The sequence below is a fragment of the Chiroxiphia lanceolata genome, chromosome 29 (assembly GCF_009829145.1).
Source record: "Chiroxiphia lanceolata isolate bChiLan1 chromosome 29, bChiLan1.pri, whole genome shotgun sequence".
Classification (NCBI taxonomy): Eukaryota; Metazoa; Chordata; class Aves; order Passeriformes; family Pipridae; genus Chiroxiphia; species Chiroxiphia lanceolata.
Window position 1 is genome coordinate 825,132 of NC_045665.1, and position 15,557 is coordinate 840,688.

The 15,557-nt window shown below is 64.7% G+C and overlaps 2 protein-coding genes and 1 long non-coding RNA gene across 3 annotated transcripts; 1 reads left to right on the plus strand and 2 right to left on the minus strand.

Moving 5' to 3' along the window:
• Positions 1–815: 815 nt before the first annotated feature.
• LOC116799613 (Fc receptor-like protein 3) lies at positions 816–5,532 on the minus strand (the record flags this gene model as incomplete). The annotated part of the gene is made up of 9 exons (XM_032712861.1): positions 816–922; positions 1,051–1,133; positions 1,216–1,237; positions 1,779–1,865; positions 2,808–3,152; positions 3,771–4,037; positions 4,537–4,815; positions 4,933–5,169; positions 5,364–5,532. Coding segments are annotated over 9 exons (1,596 nt in total), but the record flags the coding sequence as incomplete, so codon positions are not given.
• A 1-nt stretch (position 5,533) lies between these two features.
• Positions 5,534–12,725, minus strand: LOC116799646. Its single transcript, XR_004361098.1, has 5 exons — positions 12,675–12,725; positions 8,579–8,840; positions 6,523–6,619; positions 5,688–5,838; positions 5,534–5,594 (listed from the first exon to the last, which is right to left on the minus strand). It is a non-coding gene; the product is annotated as an uncharacterized LOC116799646 (long non-coding RNA).
• On the plus strand, positions 6,204–14,045 carry VPS72 (vacuolar protein sorting 72 homolog). The gene is made up of 7 exons (XM_032712895.1): positions 6,204–6,209; positions 7,734–7,862; positions 8,672–8,824; positions 9,280–9,391; positions 10,188–10,367; positions 12,459–12,597; positions 13,419–14,045. Exons 2-7 carry the CDS (start codon positions 7,746–7,748, stop codon positions 13,822–13,824), a joined length of 1,107 nt encoding a protein of 368 aa, XP_032568786.1. The 5' UTR covers positions 6,204–6,209; positions 7,734–7,745; the 3' UTR covers positions 13,825–14,045.
• The last annotated feature ends 1,512 nt before the right edge of the window (positions 14,046–15,557 follow it).

The window sequence follows — 15,557 nt, forward strand, 5'->3', positions numbered from 1 at the left end:
GATCCCTGACGTCACAGTTCCCAGCCGGGCAGGGGTGGGAGAATCAGCTGGAAAAGCCCCCCCAGTGGAGGGAGATAAAGGCACCTCCCTGAAGGAAAAGGGAGAGTTTGGGATGAACAAAGAAAGAGAAACAAAAATAAAAATAAAAAACATTTGTTTATTTGGCCCTCGGGCGCCTTTGGTTCGGCCACGCTGGGAGCACTGGGAGGGGTATGGGGGCCACTGGGAGCACTGGGAGGGGCCTGGGGGGCACTGGGAGGGGCACGGGGGGCACTGGGGGCGCTGGGAGGGGCACGGGGGGCACTGGGGGCGCTGGGATCAATGGAGAGGCACTGGGAAGGGTAATACAGTGCCACTCAGTGCCCCTCAATGTCCTCAGTGCCCCCCAGTTCTCCCAGTGCCCCTCCCAGTTCTCCCAGTGCCCCCCAGTGTCCCCCAGTGCCCCCCAGTGCCCCTCAGTCCCCCCCAGTGCCCCTCAGTGCCCCCAGTGCCCCCTAGTGCTCCCAGTGCTCCCAGTGCCCCCCAGTGCCCCTCAGTCCCCCCCAGTGCCCCCCAGTGCCCGTCAGTGCCCCCCTGTCCCCCCCAGTGCCCCTCAGTGCCCCCAGTGCCCCCCAATGCCCCCCAGTGCGCCTCCCAGTGCCCCCCAATGCCCCCAGTGCCCCCCAGTGCTCCCAGTGGCCCCAGTGCCCCTCAGTCCCCCTCAGTGCCCCCCAGTGCTCCCAGTGCTCCCCAGTGCTCCCCAGTGCCCCTCAGTGCCCCCAGTGCCCCTCCCAGTGCCCCCCAGTGCCCCCCAGTGCCCCCCAGTGCTCCCAGTGTCACAGCACGTTCTCGTAGCTGTCACTGGAGTTCCGGGAGCGCCCGCGGGGTCCCGGCAGCTCCGCGTAGGTCACCTGGGGGGGGTCACTGGGGGACCCCCGGGGGGCTGCTGGGAGAGAAACCGGTTGGGGGGACCCGTGGGAGGGGTGACACCATGTGGGGGGCATGCCCCTGTCCCCCCCCCCCCGTGGGTGACGTGTCCCTGTGTCCCCCCCCCGTTCCCCCCATACTCACCCCCCGCCCGCTCGGTGACCACGACGTCGGTGTAAAGCACCTCCCCCTCCTCCTCTGGGGGGGTTTGGGGGTCCGGGGGGGCCCTGCGGGGATAAGGGGGGGTCAGGGGGGTGTTTCTGGGGGAGGGGGGAAATGAGGGTCACGGCAGGAACCCCCCCCACTCACCTGTCCTGGGGTTTCTTGGAAGCTGAAAGAAAAAAGGAGGGGGTTCTATGTGACCAGGGGGTTCCCAGGACCCCTGAACCTTCCTAACCCCCCCCCCCCCGAGACCCTTGAACCCCCACCGGACCCCCAGTCTCCCCCCAGGACACCCAAGCAACCCCAAAGTCCCCCCAGAACCACCCCGGTACCCCCAACACCTCTGGAACCTTGGGCCCCCTGAACCCCCAGAACCCTGAGCTCGGCGGGGATGGGGGACCCCCCAAACTCCCCCAGGATTCCTGAAGATCCCCCCAACTCCCTGCACAACCCTCCAGGACCTCCCCACCCTCCCCCAGGAGCTCCCAGTACCCCCCCCAGGATTCCTCAAGGCCCCCCATGGGACACCCCAGGAGTCCCCCTAAGACCCTCCAAAATCCCCCCCAAACCCCCCAGGGCCCCGAGCCGAGGTCACTGGAGGCTCAGTCCCTCTCAACAGGGTCTGTGGGTGTCACCCCATCACCCCCAAACCGGGGGGGCTTCCCCCCACCCCAGGACCGCTGTCCCCCCCCCCCCCCATTGTCACCCACCCCGGCGGTGCCACCGGTGCCACCCCCCGATGGCACCCAGGAGCAGGAGCAGGAACAGGAGGGACCCGCCGACCCCCGCGGCCACTGCTGGGGACAGAGGGGGACACATCGGGGTCACCTGTCACCCCGGGGGTCCTGGGTGACCCCCCCTGTGCCCCGTCCCCTCTGTGCCACCACCAGGGGTGGAGCAGGGACAAACCAGGATCACCCAGACTCCCCCAGTGACTCCACCCGTGCCCCGTCCTGTCTGTGCCACCCCGGGGACACAGAGGGACAAACCAGGATCACCCAGACCCTCTGTGACCCCATCCTTGCCCCATCCCGTCTGTGCCACCCCCAGGGACACAGAGGGACAAACAGGGATCACCCAGACCCCCCCAGTGCCCCCATCCTTGCCCCATCCCATCTGTGCCACCCCCGGGGACACAGAGGGACAAACCGGGGTCACCCAGACCCCCACAGTGACCCCACCCGTGCCCCGTCCCATCTGTACCACCCCCAGGGACACAGAGGGACAAACAGGGATCACCCAGACCCCCCCAGTGACCCCACCCGTGCCCCGTTCTGTCTGTGCCACCCCCGGGGACACAGAGGGACAAACGGGGATCACTCAGACCCCACAGTGACCCCATCCGTGCCCCATTCTGTCTGTGCCCACTGGGGACACAGAGAGGGACAAACCAGGATCACCCAGACCCCCCCAGTGACCACACTCGTGCCCCATCCCATCTGTGCCACCCCCGGGGACAGAGAGGGACAAACGGGGATCACCCAGACCCTCTGTGACCCCACCCGTGCCCCGTCCCATCTGTACCACCACCAGGGATGGAGAGGGACAAACCAGGATCACCCAGACCCCACAGTGACCCCACCTGTGCCCCGTCCTGTCTGTGCCCACTGGGGACACAGAGGGACAAACAGGGATCACCCAGACCCTCTGTGACCCCACCCATGCCCCGTCCTGTCTGTGCCCACTGGGGACACAGAGGGACAAACCACCGTGCCCCGTCACCCTCACAGCGACCCCACCTGTGTCCCCGTGTCCCCGCGGTGTCACCAGCAGGGCCAGCTCGGGGCTGAGCGCCCGGAACACGCGGTGCCCGTCCAGCTGGTTGGTGGCCACGCAGCGGTAGGTGCCGGAATGTCGCGGCTCCGCGTCCCCGAGCGCCAGGAGGGGACCCCGGGCCACCTCCCGCCCGTCCCGCAGCCACCAGAAGGTCACAGGGGCCGAGCCCGCCCGCACCGAGCAGCGCAGGGTCACCGGGGAGCCTGTGCCCACCCGGTGGGACGGGGGGCCGGGGGTGACGGTGGCATCGGCCACGGGGGTGAGGGTGGCGTTGGCCACGGGGGTGATGGTGGCATTGGCCACGGGCACTGTGGGGGGGGACAGAGGGGACTGAGGCCACGGGGAGCGGCTGGAGCACGGGGTGGGGTGGGATGGGATGGGCTGGGGGGTGGCTGGGATGGGGGGGGTCACCCTCAGCCCAGGGGTGACAATGGCATCGGCCACGGGGGTGACGGTGGCATTGGCCATGGGCACTATGGGGGGACAGAGGGGACTGAGGCCAGGGGGGAGGGATAGCTGGGATGGGGGATGACTGGGATGGGGGGATCACCCTCAGCCTGGGGGTCCGGGGGTGACGGTGGCATTGGCCACGGGGCTGATGGTGGTATTGGCCACGGGAGTGATGGTGGCATCGGCCACAGGCACTGCAGGGGGACAGAGGGGACTGAGGCCGGGAGGCAGCAGCTGGAGCATGGGGTGGGATGGGATGGGCTGGGGGGTGGCTGGGATGGGGGGGTCACCCTCAGCCTGGGGGTCCTGGGGTGACAGTGGCATTGGCCACGGGGGCGATGGTGGTATTGGCCACGGGCACTGTGGGGGACACAGAGGGGCCTGAGGCCGGGGGGGAGCAGCTGGAGCACGGGGTGGGGTGGGAAGGAGGACGGTTGGGATGAGGGGGTCACCCCCAGCCCGAGGGTGCCGCTCACCCAGCACGGTGACACGCAGGGGGGGGCTCTGGGCCGCGCTGTCCCCGTCGGTGACCCGGCACTGGTAGTGGCCGCTGTCCTCGCCCCCGACGTGCAGCTCGAGGCGGGGGCCGGTGCCCAGCGGCGCGGCCGAGCCCCCCCGGTGCCAGGAGAAGGACAAGGGACCCGTCCCCGCGGCCACCGCGCAGCTCAGCGCCAGCAGGTCACCCAGTGCCACCCGCCCCCCCGGGGGCTGCGCCGACAGGGACACCCCCGAGATTGGGATCCCTGCGGGGGGGACACGGGGGGGACACGGCGGGGGGGGGACCCCAGTGAGGGAGGAGGGACCCAGGGAGGGGTGGGGGGACCTGGGGACCACTGAGGGATCCCAGGGAGGGGTGGGGGGACCCCAGGGAGGGAGAAGGGACCCAGGGAGGGGTGGGAGGACCTGGAGACCATTCAGGGACCCCAGGGAAGGGTGGGGGGACCTGGAGACCATTCAGGGACCCCAGGGAGGGAGAAGGGACCCAGGGAGGGGTGGGAGGACCTGGGGACCATTGAGGGACCCCGGGGAGGGGTGGGGGGACCTGGGGACCATTGAGGGATCCCAGGGAGGGGTGGAGGGACCTCAGGGGCAGATTAAGGGACACGGGGAGGAGGGGAAGGACCCGGGGCTGGAAGGCAGAGGAGAGGGCGGAGCGGGGAGCCGGGAAGCGGGGTGGGATGTCGGGAGGGAAGGGGGTCCCCGGGGAGGCTGGGGGGGTGTCCCCCCCGTCCCCGCACTCACTGCGCACCGCGACGCGGAGCCGGGGGCTCCTCTTCCGCACGGAACCGTCCCCGGAGCGCACCTCGCACGTGTAACTCCCCGAGTGCGAGACCCCCACGGCGGGCACGTGGAGCTGGGGGGACCCCTGCGGGCCCCCCACCATCACTCCGTCCCGGTAGAAGAGGTGCAGGAGGCGGGCGCGGGGCCGCAGGGGGCTGGGGGGGCTGAGGCAGCTCAGATTCAGGGGGGACCCCTCGGTGGGCTCGGAGGGACCCTCCAGCACCGGCACCGGGAAGAGCTCTGGGAAGGAGACGGGGAGTGGGAGGGGACGGTGAGCCCGAGTCTGCTGGGGAGGGGCCGTGGGGGTGTCGGATCCGGGCTCTGGGGGTGTCGGCTTTGGGCTCTGGGGGTGCTCACCGTGCACCGTCACTGTCACCTGCGCCGACAGCGAGATGCCCCACCACTTGCCCCCGCAGTGGTACCGACCCCCGTGGTGCAGCTGCAGCGGGGGCAGGGACAGCTCCGTCCCCTCCAGGTCCTTCCCCTCGTGGTAGAACCGCACCTCGGTGACAAACTTGTTCCAGGCCCGGCAGCGCAGGGTCACATTGTCCCCCTCCAGCAGCGGCCCCGCCGGGACCTGCAGCACCAGCCGGTCTGCGGGACACGGGGGGTCCCGTCGCACCGGGGACCTCGGGGGGGAGGGTGTTCCCATGGCACTGGGGGCGCTGGCAGCAGGATGCGTCGGGGGTGCCCAGGGGTGCCCAGGGGTGTCCCCGAGCGCACCAGAACGTCACACGAGGGGTGTGACACCCACGGAGCCCCCAGACACCCACTTCGTCCCCCCTCACCGTCTGACACGAGCACGGCGGGGCTGAACCCGGTGCCATCTCTGCGGCACTTGTAGAAGCCTTCCTTGGTGACAACGACGCTGTCGAGTCCCTTCTGCCCCCAGGGCCGCCCGTTCTTGTACCAGGTGGTGGCCCCGGGGGTCCCCGAGCCCTGGCAGGTCAGGGTCACCCCGTCCCACAGCACCGCCGGCGTCCAGGGGGGATCCAGCAGGAGCTGGGTGGTCTGGGCGCCTGCGGGTGACAGGGGACACCAGCCTGCCAGGGCCACCGCGGGGCTGGGGACAGCGGGGCAGGGGACACGCCATCCCTCCCCCGAGGACTCACCAGCGAGGATCAGGGTCTGGGCTGGAAGGGAGAAGTGAGAGGGGCTGGGTGGAGGTGGCACCACGGGGACAGTGGGGGCTGTCCCCAAACTGCGCCCGTGGGGACACCGGTTCTCGTGGGAAAGTGATGGGGGACGGTCCCCAAGAGGTCCCTGGAGGGATCAGGGGACGTGTCTGTGTCACAAACCACACCCGGGTGGGGATGGGGACACTGGGGACACCCCGGGCTGAGGGGGGGACGTGGGGACACAGCAGCAACCCTGGGCATGGGGACACTGGGGAGACACCCTGGGCACAGGGACGTCACAGTCACCTTGGGGATGGGGACACCACAGACCCCCCGTGCTGGCACAGATCACCTCCACCAGCCCCAGGGCCCCTGTCCCCACAGCCACATCCCCCTGTCCCTGTGCCCGTGATCCCATTCCCCCTGTCCCTGTCCCCACAGCCACATCCTCCTGTCCCTGTGCCCGTGATCCCATTCCCACAGCACCTGTTCCCACAGCCCATCCGTGTGCTGCTTGTCCCCCTGTCCCTGTCCCTGTCTCCCTGTCCCCCTCTCCCTGTCCCCACAGCCACATCCCCCTGTCCCCATGTGCATGATCCCATTCCCATGGCACCTGTTCCCACGGCCTGTCCGTGTGGTGTTTGTGTCCCTGTCCCTACATCCCTGTCCCCCTGTCCCTGTCCCCACAGCTGCTCCAGACCCATGGTGCCTGTCCCCACACCCCTGTCCCCCCATTCCTGTCCCCCCGTTCCTGTCTCCCTGTTCCTGTCCCCAAGGCCACCCCCCTGGCCGAGCTCTGGTGGCCTTGGGGACCCCCGGGGACACTCACCCCACAGGAGCAGCACCACGTCCCCGGCCATCCCGGTGCACCCCATCCAGGGTGGTGTCACACCCTGCCAGGGCCACCTGTCACCTCTCTGGGGCTCCTGGGGACAAAAAGAGGAAGGAAACGCTGCCACTTCTGTCACCCACGTGGTGGTGGCACAGGGTGGGGACATAGGAGGGACAGGGTGGGACATGGTGGGGACACATTGGGGATACATGGGGACATGGTGGGGACATGGTGGGGACATGGTGGGGACATGGTGGGGACACGTGGGGACACTGTGGGGACATGGTGGGACATGGTGGGGACATGGTGGGGACATGGTGGGGACACATGGGGACACTGTGGGGACATATGGGGACATGGGGGGACGTTGGGGGACGTTGGGGGGACATGGGGGGACATGGGGGGACATGGGGGGACAATGGGGGGATATGGGGAGACTGGGGGGGATATGGGGGGACATGGGGGGCATTGGGGGACATAGTGGGACATGAGAGGACATGGGGGGACACAAGGGGTACATGGGGGTTGAGGGGACATGGAGGGACGTGGTGGGACGTTGGGGGGACACAACAGGGAGATGGGGGGACATAGTGGGGACATGAGGGGACACAGTGGGGACACGTGGGGACATGGTGGGACATGGTGGGACATGGTGGGACATTGGGGGGACATGGTGGAACATGGGGGGACATGAGGGGGACACAGTGGGGACATTGGGAGGACAAAATGGGGAAATGGGGGGGCATTGGGGGGACACAGTGGAGACACAGGGTGGGACGGGGGGACATGGAGGGACGTGGAGGGACACAGTGGGGACATGGTGGGACACAGTGGGGACATGGTGGGACACAGTGGGACATTGAGGGGACATGGGGGGACACTGGGGGGACATGGGGGGACACGGGGGTACATTGGGGGGACACAGTGGGGACAGAGGGACATGAAAGGACATGATGGGGACATTGGGGGACACAGTGGGGACACAGTGGGGACACAGTGAGGACGTGGCAGGACATAGGGGGGACATTGGGAAAGACGGTGTGGACACAGTGGGGACGTGGAGGGCCATCCAGTGACGTCACTCCATCACATGACGTCACTCGCAGTTCCCCATTCCCCCCGCTGGGCGGCGCCCCCCGCCCCCTCCCTCCATCGATCGCTCGGCGCTCGCTCGCTCCCCCCTGCCGGAGCCCCGGCAGGACGCGCAGCCGAGCGCCGAGATGAGCCTGGCGGAGGGTCGCGCCCCGCGCAGAACGGCCGGGAACCGGCTGTCGGGGCTGCTGCAGGCCGAGGAGGAGGACGAGTTCTACCAGACCACCTACGGCGGCTTCAACGAGGTGTGTGGGCAGAGAGGGGGGAGCGGAGAGACCGGGGGAACCGGCAACGGGGGGTACCGGGGGTCACCGGGGGGGTGGGGGGACCGGGAAGCGGCTCTCGGGGCTGCTGCGGGCCCAGGAGGACGGCGAGTTCAACCGGAGCACCTACGGCGGCTTCCACGAGGTGTCCGGGGAGAGGGGGGACGGGCACAGGGGGTCCCGGGGCACGGGGGGGGCTGCGAGGGGACCGAGACCCCTCGGGGGGCTCCGGGGGACAACCGGGATGAGCCATCCCCGTTATCCCGCAGGAATCCGGGGATGGCGAGTCCCGAAAGGACCACTGGGGATCTCTGTGGTCTCTCCCTGCTGAGCCATCCCCGTTATCCCGCAGGAATCCGGGGATGACGAATCCCAGAGGGATCTCCCAGGGTTCTCCGTACTCACCTATTCCCCTTATCCCGCAGGAATTTGGGGATGGAGAGCCCAGGGGGGATCTCCCAGGTTTATCCAGAGTGATCCATCCCCATTATCCCGCGGGAATCCGAGAATAACAAGTCCCAGGGGGATGTCTCCAATCTCTCCATACTGATCCATCCCTGTTATCCCTCAGGAATCCAGGAATGATGAGCCCAGGGGCATCTCTGTGCTCTCTCCATGCTGATCCATCCCTATTATCCCACAGGAATCCAGGGATGATGAGTCCCAAGGGGGGGTCTCCCAGGGTTCTCCATACTCACCTATCCCCCTTATCCCGCAGGAATCCGGGGATGACGAGTCCCAGAGGGATCTCTCCGATCTCTCCATGCTGATCCATCCCCGTTTTCCCGCAGGAATCCGGGGATGACGAGTACCGGGGGGAGCACTCGGACACGGAGGACGAGGTGGACTCGGACTTCGACATCGACGAGGGGGATGAACCGGGCAGTGACCAGGACGAGGCCGAGCCCCGGCGGCGCCGCCGCGTCCTCACCAAGGCCTACCGGGTACGGAGAGCTCCTGCTGGGAAAACTGACACCAAATCCATGGATTTGGGGTTTACTGGCTCCTGGTTGTGTCCTCACCAAGGCCTGCCGGGTGTGAGAGCTTTTCCTGGGAAAAGCGGGGCCAAATCCATGGATTTGGGGTTTTTTCTTGGCTCTTGGCCGTGGCCTCACCAAGGCCTACCGGGTATGGAGAGCTCCTGCTGGGAAAAGTGGGGCCAAATCCATGGATTTGGGGTTTTTATTGGGTCTTGGCCACATCCTCACCAAGGCCTACCGGGTGCAAAGAGCTTTTCCTGGGAAAAGTGACACCAAATCCATGGATTTGGGGTTTTCTTGGCTCTTGGCCACATCCTCACCAAGGCCTACCTGGTGCAGAGAGCTTCTCCTGAGAAAACTGGTGCCAAATCCATGGATTTGGGGTTTTCTTGGCTCACGGTCTCGGTCTCATCCCGCAGGAGCCCCTGAAGAGCCTCCGGCCTAAGAAGCCAGAGGGGCCCCGGGGGGGATCCCAAAAACCCCGGGAGGTGAAATCCATCCCCCTGGAGCTCCAGGATGACATGGGAGACAGTGAGTGTGGAATGGGATGGACTGGGAATGGGCTGGGAATGGGGAGACGGGCTGGGAGTAGGGACATTGGGGTCCGGGATGGAAATGGGACCCTTTGGGAGAGCTCCCGGGGAGCCAGGTTGGAAACGGGGTCCTGGAGAGCTCCAAGTGCTGGGATGGAAATGGGATCCCTCTGGGAGAGCTCCCAGTGCTGGGATGGAAATGGGATCCTCTGGGAGAGCTCCCGGTACTCCAGGGGTTGGGAATGGGATCCTCTGGGAGAGCTCCTGGTGCTCCAGGGGTTGGGAATGGGATCCTCTGGGAGAGTTCCCAGTGCTCCAGAAGTTGGGAATGGGATCCCTCAGGGAGAGCTCCCGGTGCTCCAGAAGTTGGGAATGGGATCGTCTGGGAGAGCTTCCAGTGCTCCAGGGGTTGGAAATGGGATTGTCTGGGATAGCTCCTGGTGCTCCAGGGATTGGGAATGGGATCCTCTGGGAAAGCTCCCAGTGCTCCAGGGGTTGGGAATGGGCTCCTGGGAGAGTTCCCAGTGCTGGGATGGAAATGGGGTCCTGGAGAACTCCAAGTGCTGGGATGGAAGTGGGATCTCTCTGGGAGAGCTCCCAGTGCTCCAGGAGTTGGGAATGGGATCCTCTGGGAGAGCTCCCAGTGCTCCAGGGGTTGGGAATGGGATCCTCTGGGAGAGCTCCTAGTGCTCCAGGAGTTGGGAATGGGCTCCCAGGGAGCTCCCAGTGCTCCAGGCTGGCAGTGCTGCCCCAGGATATTCCCGGGAGCCGTTCCCAATCCCGGTTTTCCACAGGCAGGAAGCACATGCGCCAGTCGACCACGGAGCACACGCGGCAAACGTTCCTGAGGCTCCAGGAGCGCCAGGTCCAGTCCAAGAGGAAAAAAGGGGGAACGAGCTACGAGAGGCCCCTGACCCAGGAGGAGCTGCTGGAGGAGGCCAAAATCACGGAGGAGATCAACCTGCGCTCCCTGGGTGAGCCCTGGGATCCTGGGAATGGGGCTGGGATCTGGGAATGGGGCTGGGATCCTGGGAATGGGGCTGGGATCCTGGGAATGGGGCTGGGATCCTGGGAATGGGGCTGGGAATAGTGGAGGAGATCAACCTGCGCTCCCTGGGTGAGCCCTGAGATCCTGGGAATGGGGCTGGGATCCTGGGAATGGGGCTGGAAATCACGGAGGAGATCAACCTGCGATCCCTGGGTGAGATCTGGGATCCTGGGAACGGGGCTGGGATCCTGGGAACGGGGCTGGGATCCTGGGAACGGGGCTGGGATCCTGGGAATGGGGCTGGGATCCTGGGAATGGAGCTGGGATCCTGGGAACGGGGCTGGGATCCTGGGAATGGGGCTGGGATCCTGGGAATGGGGCTGGGATCCTGGGAATGGGGCTGGAAATCACAGAGGAGATCAACCTGCGCTCCCTGGGCAGGTTCATCTGGGAGCCTGGGAATGGGGCTGGGATCTGGGAATGGAACTGGGAATCACAGAGGAGATCAACCTCTGCTCCCTGGGTGAGCCCTGGGATCTGGGAATGGGGCTGGGATCCTGGGAATGGGGCTGGAAATCACAGAGGAGATCAACCTGCGCTCCCTGGGTGAGCCCTGGGATCTGGGAATGGGGCTGGGATCTGGGAATGGAACTGGGAATCACAGAGGAGATCAACCTCTGCTCCCTGGGTGAGCCCTGGGATCTGGGAATGGGGCTGGGATCCTGGGAATGGGGCTGGGATCCGGGAATGGGGCTGGGAATCACAGAGGAGATCAACCTGCGCTCCCTGGGTGAGATCTGGGATCCTGGGAATGGGGCTGGGATCTGGGAATGGAACTGGGAATCACAGAGGAGATCAACCTCTGCTCCCTGGGTGAGCCCTGGGATCTGGGAATGGGGCTGGGATCCGGGAATGGGGCTGGGAATCACAGAGGAGATCAACCTGCGCTCCCTGGGTGAGATCTGGGATCCTGGGAATGGGGCTGGGATCCTGGGAATGGGGCTGGGATCCTGGGAATGGCACAGAGACCACTGGAATGGAGCCAGGGATGGGGAGGGGAATGGGATCCTTGGAATGTCACAGGGATGCCTGGAATGGAGCCGGGGGGAAAAGGGATCCTTGGAATGGCACCAGGATCCCTGGAACAGAGCTGGGGGGGGGAGGAGGGGAAAGGATGCTTGGAATGTCACAGGGATCCTTGGAATGGAGCTGGGATGTGGGGGGAGGGATCCTTGGAATGGCACAGGGAGCCTGAGGATGGAGCTGGAGGGAAACGGGATCCCTGGAATGGCTCCAGGACCCCGGAATGGCACAGGGATCCCTGGAGTGGAGCTGGGAGGGAAAAGGGATCCTTGGAATGTCACAGGGGCCCCTGGAATGTCACAGGGATTCTTGGAATGGCACAAGGACCTCTGGAACAGTGCCAGGACCCCCTGGAACGGCACAGGGATTCTTGGAATGGCTCCAGGCTCCCTGGAATGGTGCAGGGCCCCCTGGAATTTCACAGGGGTGCCTGGAGTGGCACAGGGGCCCCTGGAATGGCACAGGGACCCTTGGAATGGCACAGGGGTCCCTGGAGTGGCACAGGGGTCCCTGGAACAGTGCCAGGACCCCTGGAGTGGCACAGGGATCCTTGGAATAGCACAGGGGCCCCTGGAATGGCTCCAGGACCCCTGGAGTGGCACAGGGGTCCTTGGAATGGCACAGGGATCCTTGGAGTGGCACAGGGGTCCCTGGAACAGTGCCAGGACCCCTGGAGTGGCACAGGGATCCTTGGAATAGCACAGGGATCCCTGGAACAGCGCCAGGACCCCTGGAGTGGCACAGGGATCCTTGGAATGGCACAGGGATCCTCTGGCATAGCTCCAGGACCCCTGGAGTGTCGCAGGAATTCTTGGAATGGCACAGGGATCCTTGGAAAGGCACAGGGACCCCTGGGATTTCACAGAGGTGCCTGGAAATGGCTCCGGGCCCCCTGGAACAGCTCCAGGAGCCGCATCTCCGGGGTGAGGGGTGTGAGCCAGGCCCTGACCTTTCCCCCCCCCACCTTTCCCGGCTCCGATCCCGCCCTTCCCAGAGAACTACGAGCGCCTGGAGGCCGACAAGAAGAAGCAGGTGCAGAAGAAGCGTCAGTGCGTGGGGCCCGTGATCCGGTACCTGTCCCTCTCCATGCCCGTCATCCCAGAGCCCACCCGGCACCTCCTGGACGTCGAGGGGTCAGTGGGGACCCCCCCCCGTGATTCCTGGGATGGATCCAGCCCTGAGGGAAAGGAGGGAGAGGGGAGGGAAGCACCTGGGAGAGCTCGAGTTCCAACATTCCAGCACTGGGAGCCCACCCTGGGGGCTGAATCCCGACCATTCCCGACCCGGGTTCCTCTCTCCGGGCTCTGTCCCACCACGGGAAGGGGTGAACGCCTTGGACCCCCCAAATCCCGGTCTCGGGAGCAGATTTGGCTGCTGAGCCCACCCCGGGGGTCTCCTGGGGGCTGAATCCCAACCCGAATCCCAACCCAGGGAGCAGCAGCTTTCCCTGCCCCTCGGAGCCCCCGAATCCCAAATCCCAGACTCCAGTCCTGGGCGGTGGGAGGCTCTGAATCCCAACCCAGGGATCCCAACCTGAATCCCAACCCAGGGATCCCAACCTGAATCTCAACCCAGGGATCCCAACCTGAATCTCAACCCAGGGATCCCAACCCAGGGATCCCAACCCAGGGATCCCAATCCAGGGATCCCAACCTGAATCCCAACCCGGGGATCCCAACCTGAATCCCAACCCAGGGATCCCAACCCAGGGATCCCAACCTGAATCCCAACCCGGGGATCCCAACCCGGGGATCCCAACCCGGGGATCCCAACCCGGGGATCCCAACCCGGGGATCCCAACCCGGGGATCCCAACCCAGGGATCCCAACCCAGGGATCCCAACCTGAATCCCAACCCCAATCCCAACCCAGGGATCCCAAGCCCCTCAGATCCCCCAAATCCCAACTCCCACCCCCTCCATCCCACTTTAACCCTCTCCCTTTCCCTCCCCCAGGCTGGAGCAGGACCCCCCTCCTCCTCCTCCTCCTCCCTCCTCCGACCCTTCTCCCTACGGGAAGTGCTCCCGGACCTTCATCTCCTTCAGCGACGACGAGACCTTCGAGCGCTTCTTCCCGAAATCCAAACCCCCTCGGCTGCCGGTGCGGGAGCTGTGCCCGGTGACCCACCGGCCGGCCCTGTACCGGGACCCCGTCACCGACATTCCCTACTCCAGCATCCGAGCCTTCCGCATCATCCGCGAGGCCTACAAGAAATACATCACTGCCCACGGCCTGCCCGGAGCCTCCCTGGGAATTCCGGCGCCTCCCGATCCCGGAGCCGCTCCCGGAGGAGCCGGAGCGGCCGCGGCACGACCGGGAAGGCAGAAGATCGTCATCAAACAGAGCGTTCCCAGCGCCTGAGCCGAGGGAACGGCGGGAGAACGGTGGGAGAACGGCGGGGAGGGAGCGGGAGAACGGCCGGGATGGGAACGGGATAAAACCGGGAGAGCGCCGGGGGACGGCGGGGGGGGGAGAGGGAAAACGGCCGGGATGGAAATGGGATAAAACCGGGATAAGGGTGGGGATGGGAGAGGGATAACGGCCAGGATGGAAATGGGATAAACCGGGATAATGGTGGGGATGGGAGAGGGATAACGGCCAGGATGGAAATGGGATAAACCGGGATAAGGGTGGGGATGGGAGAGGGATAACGGCCAGGATGGAAATGGGATAAACCGGGATAATGGTGGGGATGGGAGCGGGATAACAGCCGGGATGGAAATGGGATAAACCCGGGATAATGATGGGGATGGGAGCGGGATAACAGCTGGGATGGAAATGGGATAAAACCGGGATAATGGTGGGGATGGGAGCGGGATAACAGCTGGGATAGAAACGGGATACAACCAGGATAACAGTGGGGATGGGAGCGGGATAACAGCTGGGATAGAAACGGGATAAAACTGGGATAATGCCAGGGGACAGCAGGGATGGGAGCGGGACACAGCTGGGATAACTCCCAGATAGAAATGGGATAAAACTGGGATACGACCGGGATAATGCCGGGGGATGGCGGGAATAGGATACAACTGGGATAACACCAGGGTAGAAATGGGAGAAAAGAGGGATAAAACCAGGATCATGCTGGGGTACGGCAGGGATAGGAACGGGACACAGCCAGGATAACGTTGGGATAGAAATGGGATAAAACCGGGATAAAACCGGGATAACACCGGGATACAGCAGGGATAGAAACACACTGGATAAAACCAGGATAAACCAGGGATACTCCTGGGATCCACCTGGGATCCCACTGGGATTTCCAGGGATGGAACGGGGACATGGGGGGGTCCCTCCGGCAGCGGCGCTTCCTTGGATTTATCCCGTTCCAGGGGCTTGTTTTCCCTGGAAGGGGGGGGGGGGTATCCCATGATGGGGTTCGGGATTTTTGTAGGTAAAAAAAAAAAATAGGAATAAATGGAATTTTTGGCGGAGGGGGAAGTGCGAGGTTTGTTTGGGGTCAGCGGTGGGAGACCCTACAGTAAACACGGGGGGTGGGGGCGGGGTTTTCCGGGGGATCCTAAGCAAAGGGGAGCGGGATTCCCTGTTTTCCTGGGATTCCCTGTTTTCCTGGGATCCCCTGTTTTCCTGGAGACCCTACAATAGATGTGGAGGGGGAGTGTTTTCCAGGAGACCCTACAATAAACACGGGGTGTGGGATCCTCTGTTTTCCCAGAGATCCTGCAGGAAGCGTGGGGTGTTTTTTTTGAGGAGACCCTACAATAAACACAGGGGGGGTGGGATCCCCTGTTTTCCAGGAGACCCTACAATAAACAAGGATTACTATCTCATTTTCCAGGAGACCCTACAATAAACAAGGATTACTATCTCATTTTCCAGGAGACCCTACAATAAACAAGCAGTTTGTGGGATCTCCAGTTTTCCGGGAGACCCTACAATAAACAAGGGTTACTCTCCCGTTTTTCAGGAGACCCTACAGTAAACACAGGGTGCGTGAGAACCCCTGTATTCCAGGGGACCCTACAATAAACACAGGGCGTGTGGGAACCCCTGTATTCCAGGGGACCCTACAATAAACACAGGGTGTGTGGGAACCCCTGTATTCCAGGGGACCCTACAATAAACACAGGGCA

Bases quoted from the DNA above. Each gene is read 5' to 3' on its own strand.
- VPS72 (XM_032712895.1), top strand. From the start codon at position 7,746: ATGAGCCTGGCGGAGGGTCGCGCCCCGCGCAGAACGGCCGGGAACCGG. The intron at 10,368-12,458 runs GTGAGCCCTGGG...CGCCCTTCCCAG, and splicing joins GATCAACCTGCGCTCCCTGG to AGAACTACGAGCGCCTGGAG. The intron at 12,598-13,418 runs GTCAGTGGGGAC...TCCCTCCCCCAG, and splicing joins CACCTCCTGGACGTCGAGGG to GCTGGAGCAGGACCCCCCTC.